Source organism: Manis pentadactyla, chromosome 7 (assembly GCF_030020395.1).
Source record: "Manis pentadactyla isolate mManPen7 chromosome 7, mManPen7.hap1, whole genome shotgun sequence".
NCBI lineage: Eukaryota > Metazoa > Chordata > Mammalia > Pholidota > Manidae > Manis > Manis pentadactyla.
The window spans coordinates 136,358,185-136,378,651 of record NC_080025.1 but is presented as its reverse complement, the minus strand read 5'-3'; the positions used below and the strand labels follow the sequence as shown (position 1 = coordinate 136,378,651).

At 35.7% G+C, this 20,467-nt stretch overlaps 1 protein-coding gene across 12 annotated transcripts in view; it reads left to right on the top strand.

Moving 5' to 3' along the window:
• BRAF (B-Raf proto-oncogene, serine/threonine kinase) overlaps positions 1–20,467 on the top strand; it is a 148,018-nt gene that overhangs the window by 94,568 nt on the left and 32,983 nt on the right. For all 12 annotated transcript variants that reach the window (XM_057504836.1, XM_036926106.2, XM_036926107.2 and 9 more), the window contains 4 exons: positions 846–963; positions 3,062–3,146; positions 4,014–4,190; positions 20,095–20,141. In XM_057504836.1, the coding sequence (XP_057360819.1) occupies positions 846–963; positions 3,062–3,146; positions 4,014–4,190; positions 20,095–20,141 (427 nt within the window). The remainder of the gene's footprint in view (positions 1–845; positions 964–3,061; positions 3,147–4,013; positions 4,191–20,094; positions 20,142–20,467) is intronic.

The following is a 20,467-nucleotide window of genomic DNA, read 5'->3' as shown; positions in this document are numbered from 1 at the left end:
AATATAAGAGCTGATAGTTTTTTACTTAAAGCGTATTCCCAAAATACTGGTTTTTGCTCTCAACTCTAAAATAATTGAGTGAAAGGGAGTTCTGGAAGAGTAAGAATAGTGTTCTGTTTCTAAAATAAGGAGAAAGTAAGCCAGTATTTAGAAAGAATTAGGCATATATTTTCTCAAGAGCTGGCCTGAAATTCAAATGCCTATCAAGTGACATTCTTCCCTATTTGAAAAATGAACTTTCTGCTACAAATAAAACTACATTAAAAACTAATAATTTAGCAGTAGTATATTAATAGTATATGTTGAATAAGTGAATTATTTACCCTACCAAAGTGATTGTATATGTTGATAATTTTTTTTGAGAGACCGGGTCAAATAAGACACTTGAGGAAATTTAGCACTGACTTCGGGAGAGTAATCAGATTAGTTAGCAAGTTACCATATTACTTAAATTTATGGCCTTTGAAGCTGAATCTAGTGACAAGGTGTAGTACATACCTTGCCCCCTAAGAATCCTGCAAGTGATAATACGCTATTTTACTTTATTGATTTTAACAATATGCATTTCTGCTCATATGCAGTATTTATTTTTTAATAAATTGTATCCATCTTAATACTGACTTAGGTCATAAATTCTGTATTGAAAGAATCATAGGTCTAACTATTACTGAATACATCCAGAATGTGGTGTATCTGTTTTGATTTTTTTAAAAAAAAGATCTTATTCTCTTCCTACTGTATGTCTCTTCCTATTATATGTCCCTTCCTAATGTACTTAGTGTGAAACATTAAGAGTTTTCCTTTTTTGTTTGCTTTGGCTTGACTTTTGTACTGTTTTTATCAAGAAAACACTTGGTAGACGGGATTCAAGTGACGATTGGGAGATTCCTGATGGGCAGATCACAGTGGGACAAAGAATTGGATCTGGGTCATTTGGGACGGTCTACAAGGGAAAGTGGCACGGTATGTATGTAATACGGTGAGCTTCTTAAAAATTGTAATAATAGCATATGTTTTAACAACTTTTGTCTAAAAAAAAATCAAAGGGAATATTTACAATTTGCATCACTAAGCTGTTTGATCAGGTCGAAGAATCTTCCAAAGGCTTCTAACTGGATTCAGAGAAACAAGGACCCCTGTCATTATATTATTGTAATAATTTTTAAAGACGATTCTCCAAGTAAGTTAGCCCCCAAAATATTTTGTTCTTTTAGATTTAGAGCTCTTTCTGCTAATAATTGTATCTGTATTTGTATTATAAGCCACATACTAAAAATGCACTTACCAATGGAAGAAATAGCCAGTAATCATAGAAAATATGTTGAGTCTCCCTGAATTGAATTGCAAATTTAAAAAATAGAAATCACTTGCCTCTCAAATGAACAAAGGTTTTTTTCAAATTGATCATGCTTTGAGTTGTGATTATCATGCTGCTAGTGGGAAAATACAAATTGCTACAAATTTTCTGGAGGGCAATTTGGCATCCATTTGTAGAACTTCATAATGAGGAAGTAATTGGACAGGAACAAACAGATGTATGTGCACCCATGTTCATTAGAGATTTAGTATTAATAAAAAGTGGAAATTTCATAAGTGCCCATTAATAGAGGGTTGGATAAATAAGTTGATAGCCTCCATATATGATTATGTGGAAATTAAAATGGTAAGGTAGGTCTATATTTTTTAATATGGATAGGTATCCATGGTATATTAAATCTACAAAGCAGCATATATAATATTCCATATTATGGTGCTACATAAAAATATATGTAACAGTTTTTTAAATGACTTGTTATTTTAGTATGTTATCTTTTCATATGTACTTGTTAGGTCATCTTTTCATATGTACTCATAAATATTCACACTGCATACATATAGTATGTATTCATACATGTAAGTATTTGTTTCTGAGTGACTTGACTATAGGAGATTTTTATTCGTTCTTTGTTTTCAAAATGTTTAATTTTTTACAGTGAGCATTGTATTATTTTGATAATCAGGAAAAATCCTAAGTTTAATTACATTGAAGTGTAATATACATGCAAAAAAGTGCATGTAGATGTTCAAGTAGCTGAAGTCTCACAAAGTGAAAACTGTTCAATAAACAGACTATTACCAGCACTCTAGAGGTCTTCCCCTTGTTCCCCCCCCCCCAAGGGTAACCACTATCTTGACTTGAATAAAAATCATATAGTATGCACACTTGTGTCTGGCCCCTTTCACTCAACGTTGTTCCTAAGATTCATTATTATTGTGTGTAGTTAGTTATAGGTGATTCTCTGTAATGTTCATTATGTGTCTATAACATACATAATTTCTATCTACTGTTTGATGAGCATTTGAGTAGTTCCCAGTTTGGGGCTATTACAATTCCTGCTGCTATACTTATTTTTTAGTATGTTGTTTGGTGAACATATGTGTCCATTTTTTCTGGGTGTTCCTCCTCTAGGAAAGAACTGTGGGGCCACGGGACACATACATGTTCAGTTTTAGTAGACACTGCTGAAAGGGTTTCAAGTAATACATCAACTTACACACCATTGGCAATGTATGAGATTTCTACCTGTTTCACATTGGTTTTTTTTTTTTTAATTACAATTTTAATAATTTTTCTAAGCAAAAGCAACAAGTGGTCCCCAGATTTGAAAGAATGTTAACTACTCTAATGAAGTTTTGAAGTTCACTGTTTTAGTCAAACTCCATTGGGCATGTTATCTGTAGTTTTAACATTCAGTTTGTAAGTGCATCTATTTAATATTGTTAACTAACCAGGAAAATACCATGGATACTTAATTGGTTAAACTAAACCTCTAGGGGAAAGAAAAACAAGGTTGGCTTTCTTTCCCATATATATATGTATTTTTTTAAATTGTATTTTGAAATACTGGTATAGTATTACTGTTGTTAGTTTAGTTTTAATTCTTAGAAATTAATGAAGTTTAGGAAGATTGGGTATAATTCATTTGCAGTTTGATAATGGTATGGATTTAAGGCTGTGGTATAGTGAAAATACTTGACTTTTTAATATTTTTTTTTAATTTGAATGACGATTGCCTTTTAGGTGATGTGGCAGTGAAAATGTTGAATGTGACAGCACCAACACCTCAGCAGTTACAGGCCTTCAAAAATGAAGTCGGAGTACTCAGGTGAGCTTATGAGCCACTGTTGGCTTTACACATGCACGAAAAATGGATAACAGAGTTTGGATATTTTTGTCTATAACCATATTCTTTCAAGTGATACGCACAATGTGATTTGGTACAGCTGATAGACAAGTTAATCCTAGTGAGAGTTTATGGAAATAAAGTATTCTGATCATGAGAAATAATACCTCCGCTTTGGGAAATAATACTCTCAAAAGTACTCTAAGCTGATCAGGACACATTTAGAAATCATATCAAGCCCTGGAATTTGAGGAACATAACAAATTAGAGTATGTCTTGTCAAGGAGAACTTAGATGAAGAAGATTCTAGGACTGTAATTTAAGGAGAAATAGTCAACAGAACTAAGGATATTTGGGTCCATAGAAGGCTGTCTTGTTCAAGAGGGTACAAACTTACTCTGTTTTATTCCAGAAAGCAGAACAGGGAAGCCAGTGGTGGAAATTACAGAAAAATGATTTTTTTCTTAACTCCAAAAATATCTCTAATACTAGAACCACTTAAAAAAAAAAAACAGAAAAGCAGGGAAACTAGACTATAGTCTCAGTGCCAAGTTTCCAGAATTGAAGGTACTTAAGCAATGTTTAGTTGCCTATGAGGTATATTTAAAAAGATATTTCTGAAAAGGGTGTGATGTTAGACTAAGTTCTAAAGTCTCTTCTAAATTTATCCTTCTATTCCCTTTTTTTGAAATACCTTTTTCTGACATCTTACTGATAAACAGACTGCTCTGGCCCTCTTTTTTAAGATTTACTTTAAATTTATTGATATTTACTGTATATATATGTGTGTGTGTGTGTATATATATACACACACACACACATATATATACTGTCACATTTCTTTTTCAGGAAAACTCGACATGTGAATATCCTACTCTTCATGGGCTATTCAACAAAGCCACAGCTGGCTATTGTTACCCAGTGGTGTGAAGGCTCCAGCTTATATCACCATCTTCACATCATTGAGACCAAATTTGAGATGATCAAACTTATAGACATTGCAAGGCAGACTGCACAGGGCATGGAGTAAGTTCCATTCTGTTAAATCTTTTGTAAATTACTTTTGAAGACCATTGAGGGTATTGTAAAGGTTTTAACTAACATTCTTTTGGATTGCTTTCTAAATTACTGTCCAGCAACATATAAACACTTTTAACTAATATCGATGTAATATTAAGGAATAAAATAGTCTCTCTCCAGTAGTCTTTAAAACATATATCAAGTATTTGATAATAAATATGTGACTGCAAATTTATGTCTAGCATGCAGTGATTTAGCTAAGTAATAAAGGTTCAAAAAGAAAACAGAAATAGGCCCAAAAAAAAGCCCCCTCTAAAAAGTCATTAACAGTTTTTGAAGTATATAAAATAGTTATCCTTTCAAATTATTTTTCCATGTTCCATATTTTCTGTTGCAAAATGGTCATCTGCACAAAATAAAGTAACAAAATATAATGAAAATCTGCCTTCTGATCCTTTTTGAGGATTTCAAATTTTGTTCGTATCCACTAATTTTGCTATGTAATTTAAAAATAGAAAATTACTTTATAAGTTTATCCAAGGCCACAATGGGTAGCTAACTAGGAGGGATAAATTTGCATGCAACTCCTAAGTACAAATGAATAGATAAAATCAAAAGATAAAATTAAATTTTGAAAGCACTTAGATGAAGAATTTTCCATGAGTAAAAATAAGACTTTAACAGTACTTTAAAAATATGTGTGTATCTTAATTCAACATTTTATGGTATATAAGGATAGTTGTCCCATGTGTAGGTCATTATGTCATTTAATTTTTGTAATCTGAAGTAGATATTTTTATTTTCTTTTTACAGATAAGGAAACTGAGGCTTTTAAATGACTCATCTAAGGTCACACATTTAATAAGTGGCAGCAAAGGTGTTAACCAAGATTCTGACTTCCAAGATGTTATTCTTTCCCTGATAACCCACTATGCTACTTTTTCATTATAAAACTAGAATAAAAGGGTAAAAGGGTATATATGTTCTAACACCTAGAACTTTAACTGAATATCACATGTAGCCACTAAGCATAGAACCAGGACTCAAAACCAGATATGGTTCTTAAATCTTCCTACTGTGGTACCCTCTCTGACTCAAACAAAACTTGGCTCTACATAGGTGTGTGTGTTTGTGTGTGTGTGTGTGTGTGTGTGTGTGTGTGTACATATATAATTATATACATGCATACATAAAAAAAATATATATATATATATAATTTAGGTTGTTTACAAGACTGTTTAGCCAAAATGCTTATTGCAGCAAATGTTTACCTTATTCAGTAACATTCCCACTTATCCACTAGACTTAAAATACTCTCAGCCTTTTATGTAAGTTAGAATCTGAATCTGTTCAAATCTGAAAGGTTATATTAAAACCTTGTTAAAAGTAAGCCATGAAAAAAATAGTAAATGTTCATAGAGAAATAAAGCTTGTTCTGCTCCTACCCGCCGGTCTTTTTTCTGTTTCTTCAGCAGGCCAAGCGTGTTCCCTCCATAGGGCCTTTCTACTTGTTATTTTTCTCTTTGGGATATTCATTCCACAAATATTCATAGAGCTTCTCCCTTTTATCTCTGTTCAAATGTTACCTTTTAAAAGAAGCCTTCTCTGATTACCTTATATAGCTAACAGTTTCTTACCCTGCCTGTCATTATTTATATCGTATCCTTGTTTTTGTGGGGGTTTTTTTTAGTACCAAGTTCCATATGACATAATTTGTTTATTGTCTGTCACCCCCACTAGTCTGCAAGCTGGGTGAGATCAGTGGCTTTGGATAAAGATCATGCATACTTTATCCCTAATGCCTAGAATGGGTCCTCGCCTATGATAGGTACTCAATACATATCTGTTGAATTAAAAAAATGAAAATAAGATTACATACAACTGCTTATTATTGATATATTTACCTTCCATCAAAGAGAGAAGCCAAATCCTTCTTAAATCAAAATTGAGAAATATTAAAGAAAGGAAAAATAGTCAAAGAAGAAATAAAAGAATAGCAGAGGGGAAAAGGCTTTTGCTATATAAACAGAGGCCACAAAGAATAATATTAAAAATTTTTTCTAGAAACAGTGATGGGGCAGTGACATGCCACTGTTGATTAAGACAAGATGTTGACAGTAGAGAACACCACCAGAATGGAATAGTTTGGTAGTCTGGGAATAGTCAGCAAAGATGCAGTATTTTCCCATTGTTTTAAAGTTTGCAATCTATATGTGTAAATATTTATAGTCTATTAATCTACTATGAAATATTTGCTTACAATTTCAAGTATCTTTCACTATATAATGAGTATAGCTGGCTGTGAATGTAGATCATCTCATCAGTTTAAATTAGATTTTAATAGCTGAAAAAGCTTAAATTATACATTTTAAGAGTTCTAGCAGAATATATTTTTTATTACTAGCTTAATTTAACCAAAGAAGATACAGTTCCTTTTTTCCTTTTTATTCCTTTTAAGATAATAATATGCAACTGGTTAAATGTACTAACACATCTTTAATTTCTGAAAACTTTGGCAGATTGAATATCTTATTAAAAAGGCTACATGGGTTTCAGGTTAAGGTGACAGATTTTTTTTTTATCTTTTGAAACTCCATTAAAACTATAATAAAGAAAATTTTTTAAAGCATGAACATGTAAGGGTGGAGATAACAGGAAGAAAACAATAGCAACATTTTAGAAACTAGAAAGCAGATGAAGAAGTGATAATGGATTTAGTACAACATAAAAAGCTAAATCATTAGTTAAGAGTGGGGAAATGAAATCCAGCCTGATTAGTACTGCAGAACCCTCAGAACTCTCAGGAATCGGCAGTGCCAGGTGTCTCCAGAGGAAAGAGTACGTGAATGGAAAGGCCTGGCAGAAAAGCTTCTCTGAGTCCCTTCTATGCCACGGGTAACTATTCCTACCCTGGCAGTAGAGTGGAGGTACATTCTCGGGAGAGGGGAAAGCAGATATCTGTGGACTGAGGACACAGACGTGCATACTTTACTGGAAATGGGGATTGCATGCCTGCTTCCTGAATGATGGATGGAGAGTTCCTCAACATCCTCTTTTCAGGTGTTTCTTGGAATGCTATCAACCAAACCTTACCCTTCAGGCACAAGATTGGATCTTACCAGCCAAAAGGAAAGGCCCAAAGGTAGTGACATCAGGAATTCCACCTAGATCACTGTATATGGAAACTCAAAAACAAGAAGCCCATATCTATGCTCAAAGCTTCCGGACAGTTTTGTAGTCCCTTACTTAGTTTGAATAAGATTATCTCTGTAGAGATGGATTAAAGATGGCGGCATGGGAGGTGAGACAGAGGCTTCCTCCTAAAACCGCATATAATATGAAAATATTAATACAGCTAATCCTGGAAGAGCAACAGGAAAGAGAGCTGTGCCAAACTGCATACACCTGGAGAAAAGAATAAACCTCATGGAACTGGGTAACATACCAAAGCCATGGTCTTGTGGGACCCCAGCCCTTCCCCCAGCCCAGCTCCCCAGCGGGAGGAAAGGAAACCGAGTAGGGAAGTTTTGGAAGCTTGGGACTGCTGAATACCTAACTATGGAGATGTGCTCTCGGAGCACAAACCTGCATTTCATGGTGCTTCATTGGTACTCTCATGATTAGGGGGTTGGAAAGCTAAGACAGACAGAATTCCTGGAGAGACTGAGATTCCAGCTGCTTGTGGAAAGCAGGGATCCAACTCCTGCTGCTCTGGGACAAAAGAAAGGTGGGCAGTCTGAGAGACTTCCTAATAGCAAGAGGCCTGCTAAAGAGGCAAGAATTGCACAGAACTTACTGCTCAGGAGAAAGGACAGGTAGACAAAATTGTCCAGGTGCACTCTGCCCAGCATGTTGGGAACTTTCTCAATTTTTAGGTGCTCCAGCTCCCTGTCTGGCTACACAGCTCGAAGGACCCCCTCTGTGATACGCAGCCTACTGTGCCTTTCTCCGGGACAGCCCCACCTGGCTCGCAAACCGCCAAACCCTACCCTGGTGTTAGGCCAGCCAGAGGGAAGCCCCGTCTACAGCAACTACAAATGCAAAGCATAGACTCTTATACCTGTGTGCTCGGCCCACTGGTTTTTGGCAGTGGAGGCAAGCATAGCAGCTGGGAAGCAGGAAACAACTCTTTCCTCCCCCTAGGCACCATTACTGCTCCCCTGTGACCCCCGACATTGCCTCAGGGGCTGAGCAGCTAAAGAGAGTAGAGCTTCTGGGCACTAGAGGGTGCCATATACAAATATGAAATGCCAAAGAAACCTGGTTCAAAGCAAAATGATGAATACAACACCTGAGAAAGATTCAAATGAAAACGACCTCATGAATCTTACTGAAAGGGATTTCAAAATAAAAATCATTAACATGCTCATGGAGGTACAGAAAAATATTCAAGAACTCAGGAATGAATTCCAGTCAGAGATCCAATCATTGAAGAGCACAATGGAGGGCATCAAAAGCTTATTAGATATGGTGGAGGAGATGATAAATGAAATAGAAATTAGAGAAGAGGAATACAAAGAAGCTAAGGCATAGAGAGAAAAAAGGATCTCTAAGAATGAAAGAATATTGAGAAAACTGTGTGACCATTCAAACGGAACAATATTCTCATTATAGGAGTACCAGAAGAAGAAGAGAGATAAAAAGGGATAGAAAGTGTCATTGAGGAGGTAATTGCTTAAAACTTCCCCAGTCTGGGGAGGGAAATAGTCTCTCAGGCCATAGAGGTGCACAGATCTCCTAACACAAAGGACCCAAGGAGGACACCACCAAGACATACAGTAATCAAAATGGCAAAGATCAAGGATAAGGACAGACTATTAAAAGCAGCCAGAGAGAGAAATAAGATCACATACAAAGGAAAGCCCAACAGGCTATCATCAGACTTCTCAGCAGAAACCTTAGGCCAGAAGGGAGTGGCATGATGTATTTAATGCAATGAAGCAGAAGGGCCTTGAACCAAGAATACTTTATCCGGCAAGATTATCATTCAAATTTGAAGGAGGGATTAAACAATTTCCAGATAAGCAAAAGCTGAGAGAATTGACCTCCCAATAAACCATCTCTACAGTGTATTTTGGAGGGACTGCTATAGATGGAAGTGTTCCTAAGGTTTAATAGCTGTCACCAGAGGTAATAAAACCACAGTAAAGAAAGTAGAACAGTAAATTACTAAGCAAATGCAAAATTAAATCAAATATCCCCAAAGTCAATCAAGGGATAGATAGACAAAGAGTACAGAATATGATAGCTAATATATAAGGAATGGAGGAGGAAGAAAAGGAGGAGAAAAAAAGAACCTTTAGATTGTGTTTGTAATTGCATACTAAGTGAGTTAACTTAGAGTCTTAGATAGTAAGGAAGTTAACTTTGAACCTTTGGTAACCGCAAATCTAAAGCCTGCAATGGTAATAAGTACATACCTATCGATAATCACCCTAAATGTAAATGGACTGAATGCACCAATCAAAAGACATAGAGTCACTGAATGGATAAAAAAACAAGACCCATCTATATGCTGCCTACAAGACACTTTAAACCCAAAGACATACACAGACTAAAAGTGAAAGGATGGAAAAAGATATTTCATGCAACTAATAATAGGGAAAAAGAAGCAGGAGTTGCAGTACTTGTATCAGACAAAATAGACTTCAAAACAAAGAAAGTCACAAGAGACAAAGGACATTACATAACATATTGATTAAGGGGTCAATCCAACAAGAAGATATGACCATTATAAATATGTAAGCGCCCAAACACAAGAGCACCTACATATATGAAACAAATACTACCAGAATTAAAAGGGGAAATAGAATGTAATGCATTCATTCTAGGAGACTTCAACACTCCACTCACTCTGAAGGACAGATCAACCAGACAAAAATAAGTAAGGAGACAGAGGCACTGAACAACACATTAGAACAGAAGGACCTAACAGACATCTACAGAACTCTACACCCAAAAGCAGCAGGATACTTTCTTCTCAAGTGCACATGGAACATTTTCAAGAATAGATCATATACTAGGCCACAAAAAGAGCCTCAGTAAATTCAAAAAGATTGAAATTGTACCAACCAGTTTCTCAGACATAGTACTGGAGGTCCTAGCCACAGCAATCAGACAACACAAAGAAATAAAAGGCATCCAGACTGGCAAAGAAGAAGTCAAACTGTCCCTGTTTGCAGATGACATGGAATTGTACATAAAAAACCCTAAAGAATCCACTCCATAACTACTAGATCTAATATCTGAATTCAGCAAAGTTGCAGGATACAAAATTAATACACAAATCTGTTGTATTCCTATACACTAATGATGAACTAGCAGAAAAGAGAAATCAGGAAAACAATTCCATTTACAGTTGCATCAAAAAGAATAAAATACCCAGATATAAACCTAACCAAGGAAGTGAAAGACCTATACTCAAAACTACAAGACACTCATGAGAGAAAATAAAGAAGAAAACAATAAATGGAAACACATCACATGCTCAGGGATAGGAAGAATTAATATTGTCAAAATGGCCATCCTGCCTAAAGCAATCTACAGACTTAATGCAATCCCTATCAAAATACCAACAGCATTCTTTAATGAACTGGAGCAAATTGTTCTAAAATTCATATGGAACCACAAAAGACCCCGAATAGCCACAGCGATCCTGAGAAGGAAGAGTAAAGCAGGGGGGATCTCACTTCCCAACTTCAACCTCTACTACAAAGCCACAGTAATCAAGACAATTTGGTACTGGCATAAGAACAACCAATGGCCAATGGAACAGACTAGAGAGCCCTGATATAAACCAAACCATATATGGGCAATCATATACGTTAAAGGAGCCATGGATATACAATGGGGAAATGACAGCCTCTTCAACAGCTGGTGTTGGCAAAACTGAACAGCCACATGCAAGAGAATGAAACTGGATTATTGTTTAACCCCACACATAAAAGTAAACCCAAAATGTATCAAAGACCTGAATGTAAGTCATGAAACCATAGAACTCTTAGAAGACAACATAGGCAAAAATCTCCTGAATATGAGCATGAGCAACTTCTTCCTGAACGCATCTCCTTGAGCAAGGGAAAGAAAAGCAAAAATGAGCACTTGGGACTACATCAAACTAATAAGTTTCTGTATGGCAAAGGATACCATCAACAGAACAAAAAGGCATCCCAAAGTATGGGAGAATATATTTGTAAAAGACATATCCAACAAGGGGTTATCATCCAGAATATATAAAGAAGTCACACCCCCAACACCCAAAAAGCAAATAAACTGATTAAGAAATGGGCAGAGGATGTGAACAGACACTTCTCCAAAGAAGAATTTCAGATGGCCAACAGGCACATGAAAAGATGCTCCACATCACTGATTATCAGGGAAATGCAAATTAAAACCACAATGAGATACCGTCTCACACCAGTTAGGATGGCCAACATCGACAAGACAAGGAACAACTGCTGGTGAGGATGGGGAGAAAAGGGAACCCTCCTGCACTGTTGGTGGAAATGTATATTAGTTCAGCCATTGTGGAAAGCAACATGGAGGTTCCTCAAAAAACTATAAATAGAAATACCATTTGACCCAGGAATTCCACTCCTAGGAATTTACCCAAAGAAAACAAAATCCCAGATTCAAAAAGACACGTGCACTCTATGCTTTTGTAGCACTATTTACAATAGCCAAGATATGGAAGCAACCTAAGTATCCATTAGTAGATGAATGTATAAAGAAGAACTAAGTGGTACATATACACAATGGAATATTATTCAGCCATAAGAAGAAAAAAAATCCCAGCATTTGCAACAACATGAATGGAGCTAGAGGGTATTATGCTCAGTGAAAGAAGCCAGGTGAAGATAGACAAATACCTCGTTATTTCACTCATTCGTGGAGTGCAACAACAAAGTAGTAGACTCACAGAAGGGACTATCTGTTACCAAAAGAAAGAGGGTGGGGAGGGCGGTGAGGAGGAGAAGCGGATTAAGGGGCATAATGATTAGCACACCATTTAGGGAGGTCACAGGGAAGGCAGTAAAGCACAGAGAAAACAAGTAGTGACTCTATAGCAACTTCCTATGCTGATGGACAGTGACTGCAATGGGGTGTCGGGGAGGTGAGCTTGATAATATGGGTGAATGTAGTAACCACAACATTGTGTGTGTGAAACCTTCATAAAATCAACGATACCTTAATTTAAAAAAGCCAGTCTCAAAAGGTTACAGTATTATTCCATGTGTATAACATTCTTAAAATTATAGTTATAATGATAGATAACAGATTTGTGGTTACCAGGGCTTAGAGTTGGAGGAGGACATGGCTATAGAGGGGTAGCACAAGGAAGTTTCTTTGAGGATATAGAACAGTTCTGTGTCCTAGTGGGGTGAGGATTACATGAATCTATGCATGTGATAAAATTTCATGGACTGTACACCAAAAAAAATGCATTACTATGCATGTGAAACCTGATGAAATCCAAATAAAGTCTGTAGCTTAGTTATTAATGTAAAATGAACACACTTCCTTCATTCATAAATAAACTTATTAAAAGAGTTGCAGCTGAAAGGTGGAAAATGTACAAATGATGGAAAATAATCCTAATTGATCAAAGAATAATTATAGTGAAATGATTCTTCTGGATGAAACAAATAAGATGCTTATAATCTGAAAAATGCAGAGTGAAGTCCTATTTTTTACCTGCTGGAATTGGCAAAATGAGTTCTGACAAGATCAAGTGTTAGTAGACTAGGGGAACTGCTTACTGGGACACTCATGGCAACCAACCACCCTTGATTTTATCAGTTTTTAGCATTTTGGGTTGCTACCATGGAACATGCCTGGTTTGTCCCCTAGAAACACCAGCCTTTGTTCCAAGAGATATGTATGGGAAGAGATGTATTACAGGAAAATATACAATAGTGAAAAATTGAAAACAAATGCTATCATAAGAGGACTGGATAAATAAAATATTGGCATGTATGTGCAGGGAAATAGTATACAGTAGAAGTGAATTCTGTATGTGTCAACATCAACTTTAAAATATGATGTCAACTGAGAAAAGCAAGCCGCATCATGAGACCACTTAAAATTCTAAAAACAAAACATATTTCTATTTGGTTTTTTTTGAAGTAGGGATTAGAAGGTATATATTAAGCTCAACAGTTTTTGCATGAATGGCAAAATGGAGTCAGGATGGGGTCTGCTATCTAGGAGAGAATCACTTCAGCTTTCCCTAGAACATTCTAATTGTTTTAGTAATAAAAAAGACTACAGTTATGTTTTACTTTCATAACCTTTTTATAAGAATAAACTTTGAAAAAAGACAGGAAAATATGTAAATTTTACAGGATTGATTATGGTGAGAATATGAGTGATTTCTACATTAGCGTTTGTTGTTGCAGTTTTTCTTATTTCCAAAATAAAAGTTATAAGGAAATACATAATCATTATAGAAAATTCAGTATAAATAAGAATAAATCCAAGTAATCCACTGAGATCATTACCATTAATATTTTGATGTACATTTGTATCCTTTCAGAATTCTGTATTTTATTATTATACACAGTGATTGTTGTTTTTTAAATGGGTTATACTGGTTTTGCCTTGTTTTACACATCTTTACTGGTCAGTAAATATGCTCTCACCTAAGCTCTGCCACATACTGGTAACTCACTGTCCCTATTTTTTTATATCAACTATGTTCTGTGGGTTTTTTTATATACAGTAACATATTAAGCAATCATATAGGACTTACTGTGTGACAGACATTGTTTTGTGTACTTTATAGGTACTACCTCATTTAATCCTCAACAACCCAGTGAGGTAGATTCTATTCGCCATTTACTGACGAAAAAACTAGGGTATAGAAAGTTCAGGTACCTTCCCCAGGCACTTTGGCTTCAGAGTGCATTCTCTTACCCTGTACACCAGACCTGCTTCTCCAATTGAGTCAATCCTTTCAGCACCTGCAGTGGGCCCTAATGTCACACAGCAGTCAGACTTTCAGTTCCCTGATCCATTCGCTCGTCCTTTCTCCTGGACACTGTCGTACCTCCTCTGTCATCAAACCTCCAACACCTCTTTTTCAGGAACAGTCTTGTAGTGACCTTGCTTGCCATTTCATTAAGAAAATTAGAAGCACCCCATCACATCATCTACCCACCTGCCCACATCCATGCTCACTTTTTCTTCCTTAACACTAAGAGTAGAAGCCAACCCTTCCATTTTGTGACTAGATCCAATTCTATCTTTCCCTTACTGACATCTTGTAACTAAATCATTAAGGTTTATCTTTTCTACTGATTTTCTCCCATTTTAAAACATCTTTCCTAAAATGCACATTTGGCAGAATGTTGACAACGGTTGAATCTAAGTGGAGAGCATAGGGTGTTTATTGTACTGTTCTTTCAACTTTTCTCTATATTTTAAAATTTTCATAAAGTTGTGGAGGTCCCCTCCTTGATCCTACTTCCCTCTCAAGCTCACCTCATTCCTCTTCTCTCCTTTACAGAAAAACTTCTCAAAAGAGTTATTGGCACTCACTCTCTAATTTCCCTCCTCCCCTTTTATCTTGGGCCTCACTCTGGACTATGCCCCTGATAGTCCACTGAAATATTTAATAAGATACTTAATATGTTGCTAGATCCAGTGGTTAAATTCTCAGTCTTCAATCTCTTGACCTATCAGAAACACATGATGCAAGAGGTACAGAATCTCAGTCATGATGTAAATTAGTCATGGGGATGGAAAGTACAGCATAGAGAGTATAGTCAGTAGTTCTGTAATATCTTTCTATATTGTCAGATGTTAACTACATTAGTTGGGATGAACATTTAATAATGTAGATAATGGTTGAGTCACTAATCACTCTGTTGTATACTTGAAACCAATATAGTATTGATTGTATATCAACTATACTTCAATTTAAAAAAAGAAACATACAATGCACTTTTCACACCCTTCTGAAACCCACCCTTAATCCCTTGCTACTCAAAATGTGTTCTGAGTTGTTTTCTACCACCTGGGAGCCTTTTAAAACTGCTGAATTTTAGGTACTACCCCAAGCCTACTGAATTGGAGACTACATTTTAATAGGGACCCAAATCATTTTCAAGTTTGAGAAGCACTGCTTTAAAGCATATTCTCTTGATTTTCCTTCTGTTTACTGTTTGCTCCTTCTCAACTAGATCTTCCTCAACTCCTTAACCTCTCTAAATTTTGGGATACTCGGGGATTTCCATTCCCTTGGTGATCTCATCCAGTTTCATGGCTTGGAATACCATTTTATTACCATTTCTATGCCAGCCTCCAGCCAATTCATTTCCTCTGAAATCTAAACTGTTATAGCCAACTGTCTGTTCCACATTACTTGTCTAATGGACTTACCAAATTTAATGTTTAATGCTTAGGTCCCGATTTTTTTCCTCAAGCCTGCTCTTCCTACATTCCTTTTCATCTCAGTAACTGGCTGCTCTGTTCATTAAGCTGCTTATGTCTGACATTTTATAGTTATCTTTGACTCGTCTCTTTTTCTCTACACAGCCAATCTGTTATCAAATTCCTGTTCACTCTATCTTTAAGTATATCTAGAATCTTACAACTCATCACCTGTTCTGCTATTCACCCTTATTCAAGCCACCATTACCTCTTGCCTGTATTAGTGTCCTGCTTCCACCCTTATCCCACCTTCAGTTCATTCTCAACAGTGTTGAGTCTATACTTCAATGTGGGAGAAACTGACGTCTTCATGATACTGAGTCTTCTATTCCATGAACATGAAATTTCTATGTCTTTTTTATTTCCTAGCTGGGGCCTACATTAGAGAAAGTACAATCCCCTTTGGAAATACTCTCATCATAGCTTAACACAGTAGCCAGAGTGGTCCTTTTAAGACATAGGTCAGTTTATATTGTTCCTCTGCTCTGCCAGTGTCTTTACATTTTACTCAGAAAGAAAACCAGGGTCCTTACAATAGGCCTTTCTCAGTGTGACCACCACCACAACCCTCTCTCCCCTACTGCCTTTTCTTTTACCTCTCTCAACTCATTAACTACTCTTCTGCCTCTTGTTCCCTCTGTTCCAAATCACATTTGCCTTCTTGCCATTCTGAGATCATGGGAAACGCATGCCTGCCTCAGGGACTTGCCCTTGCTAGTCCCTCTGCCTGCTGTGTTCTTACCCCATATTTGCATGACTCTCACTCCTCTCTTTGAGTGTTTACTCAAAATGTCCTTTGAAAAGAGGCCTTCCCTGCCCTAAATTTACAGCCCTCTATAACAGCATTTCCTGGCCCCCACTTGTAGAATCTTACATAGTCTACTGATAGATGTTTTAATTTTTCTGTCTTTTATACTAAAATGTAAGCACCTTGAAGGTAAAGTTTTTCTGCTTTCTCTCTTAGACTTAGAGCAGTTGTTGATTAGCATGTAGTGGGCTTTCAATAAGTGTGTTAAGTAATGAGAGAACCCAAAAAGATAAACATATTACCTCCATTTTACGGATTAGAAATACAAAGCTTAGATCATGCAGCATACCTGAGGTTACATGGCTGGTAAGTGACATAGTTGGGATCCAGACCCAAATGTGTCTTAGAACCCATGTCCTTCCCACTCTGCCTCTGGTGATGTCACTGAAGTTCTCTGGGCTCTGGTCTTCTCACCAGCAGAAGTGGAGTTACTGACTTTGCTTGCCTCACAAAGAAACATGAAGGTTATGAAACCAGGTGATGTAAAAATATCCTGAAAACTTAAAAATGCTATACATGTCCAAGAGGATGATGGAAATTCTATTTTCTTACAGAAATTATTTAGTTTTTAGTTTTATAGCTTTTAGTGTTAGGTCTTCAGTCCACTTGAAATTGATTTTTATATGTGGTATATGGTAAAAGTTGAATTTTTTCCCCAGTATTTCTCTAGTTGTTCAGCTATAATATTTGTTGAGAAGACTCCTTTCCCCCATTGAGTTACCTTGCTCTTATACATAAATTAATATCATGTTTCTGCTGTTATGTGTTTGGGCTTATAAATGTTTAAAATGAACTTAAAAAATGATTTTAAAACATAGTTTTTGCTATTCCATCAGTACCATGATATTCCATGCTTTTAATACATCCTCAGTTATTCTCTTAAGGCCAGTATTCTACTTAGAAGCTATGATAAGAGTATTTCCAAAGTACTCTCTCTAATGTAGGCCCCAGCTAGGAAATAAAAAAGACAGAGAAATATCATGTTCATGGAATAGAAGACTCAATATCAAGAAGATGTCAGTTCTTTCCACATTGAAGTTATAGACTCAGTGTAATCCTAATCAGAAATTCAGCAGGTTTTTTTGTAGAAATTGATAAGCTGATCAAAAGGTATATAGAAATGCAATGGTTGGAATAGTCAAAAGACAGTTTTGGGAAAAAAAAAGTTGAACTTCTGGCATGAAATGTCAAAACTTTATATATAGCCACCATATCAATACAGTGTGTTACTGGCATAAGGATTAATACATAAATCAAGAAAAAAGAATAGAAAGCCTAGAAATACAGCCATTATCCTGTGGTGCCTATGGTCAGTTTTTGTTTGTTTGTTTTTAACAAGATGCCAAGGCAATTCATACGGGAAGAATAATCTTTTCAACAACTGTTTCTGGAACAACTGGATAGCCATATAGAATAAATAAATAAATCACTAACCCTTACCTGACAAAAGACGTATTAATTAGAAATGGATCAAACAAGCTAAAAGCTGAAAATCTGAAACTTCTAGAAGAAATATCTTTGTAGCCTAAAGATAGGCAGATATTTCACAGGACACAAAAAATAAGGACCATTAAAGAAAAAATTCATCAATTGTACTTTATCAAAATTCAAAACTTTTGCTCTTTGAAAGACACTGTTAAGAAAACAAAAACTCAAGCCACCGACTTGAAGAAATGTTTATAGGCTGTATTACCTGATAAAAAGACTTGTATCCAAAATATATAAAGAACTATTACAACTCAGTAATAAGACAAACTATCTAGTGAAAAAATGGGTAAAAGATTGGGATACTTTATTAAAAAAGATATAAGACAAATAAGCACATGCAAAGATGTTGAACATCATTAGGCTATAGGGAGAGGGGATTTAAAACTACAGGACAGCACTACATATCCATTAGAATGCTTATAACCAAAATCAACAATACCAAGTATTTGCAAGGATGGAGAGTAACTAGTACTCTTATTATACATTGCTGGTAAGAATCTTAAATGGTACAGCCACTTGACAGTTTCTTTTAAAGTTACATGTGATCAATTCTAATCCTGTTTACCCAAAGGAAATAAAAACAGATTGACAACAAAGACTTGTACATGAATGTTCATAGTATCTTATTCATAATTGCCCCAAAGCAGGAACAAAAATGTCCAACAGGTAAATGGATTAGTTGTGGTGTATCCATACACTAGAATACTGCATGCAACCAATGTGGGAATCTCAGAATCATTATTCTGAGCAAAAGAAGCCATATGATTTTGTTATATGAGATTCTAGAAAAGGCAAAACTGATCTCTAGTGACAGATCATTATCAGTGGTTGACTGAGCATAGGAGGGTATTTTTAATTTTCAGAAATGTATGAAGAAACTTTTGGAAGTGATGGATATTTTTCATCTTGATTATGGCTCATCATTGCATAAGTATGAATTTGTTAGCTTGTTAAACTCTACATAAAAATTGGGTGCGTTTTGTGTCGCATGCAAATTATACCTCAATAAATTTGATTTTTTCAAAAACATGAGAAACTGGAAAATCTTAAGTAAAAATAGAATTTAGATCACTACAGAGCACAACTGAAAAATGTGTGAATTCTGCTTATTAGGGATTTTAATTATTTTTAAGTGATAAATGAATACTGACCACACAGAATATCAGAATATCCTTCCCTTCAGTCTTGCTCACTTTCCATATTGTGATTATGATTGGAGGGGAGGGCGTCAAGAAGAGAGACTATAATTTGAAATTGGATAAGGTAACATCTTGTCACCACCATCACTCATACCAGTCCAATCAGCTGCTAAATTTTCTCTGGGTGTCTGAGGAGAGATTCAGCTTACTGCATGAAGTCTGACTTTAGTTGATTGAACAGATCTGTTGAATACTTACCACATGCCGAGCACTGTACTAGGCAATGGGGATAAACAGAAATAAATAAGACACAGCCCTTTCCCTCAATGAACTCAAGCGTTCTGAGGGGTAACATGGATGATTTCAACTTTGACTTGAAAATAGACTCACTGTGGCCATAATATAGGAAGTTTGCTCCTCGTTCATTTTAAGAAGCTATTTTCAGAATACATAATGCTATCTTTAAAATGTTTTTAATTTGTAAAACTTTCATATTCTAGTGGAGTTTACATGCTGAACAGAAAACATAAAAAAAATTAGCTGTTATAATAATTACTATGTAACTGAACAGTGAAAGATCACTTTCAGTTGAGCTACTCTTAGGAAAGCTTCTCAGGAGTTAGTGTATGTGCTGTCTTAAAGGATGGGTATAAACAGAATAGAATGAAAGATAATTGGGGATGGGTGTGGGAAGGGAGCATTAATCACAGGTGGGATTAAATATTAAGGAATACTTATAGGACATGGATAAATAGGCTTGACTGGAGTGAAAGGTTTGTATTGATAAACAGTAAAAGATAAAGTCTTAATAGAAAACAAGATTTTTGCTATAATCATAATACTACTATGTTCCTAGAATCCTAAATTCAGTTACAGTCTATTTTAATATTTCTTATGTAAAGGCGTTATCACAATGTACTGTTTTGCACTTGTATCATGATTCTAAATAAGTCTTTATTTACACCCCTCAATGTGTGTTCTGTAGATTTTGAGGCCAGAGTCGTTAGCCCTACTCAGGTTAAAATGATGTTTTGTTTTTCAGTTACTTACACGCCAAGTCAATCATCCACAGAGACCTCAAGAGTAATAGTATCCTTCCTGAAATTTGTCTGCGAAGTTTGAAAACATCCTGACTTTTTCTTCTGCATTTTGTCTTCACATTATGTAAAAACAGTTTTCATGCTAAGTTCAATATACTGTAAAAAGAATTAATGGGTTTGCATGAAAGTATAGTAGAGCAAAGTACTACACCCTATTTTTGTTTTCTGAACTACTGAACATTACAAAAACATCTAGCAAGTCTGTGATGTTGGTACTCTTTGATTGATTGCTCACATTCTATCAGCACTATAAAACAGGTAGCTATCTGTTGATGTCTTTCAGTGCTCTGACCTTGCTCAGCAGTAGTTGAGATG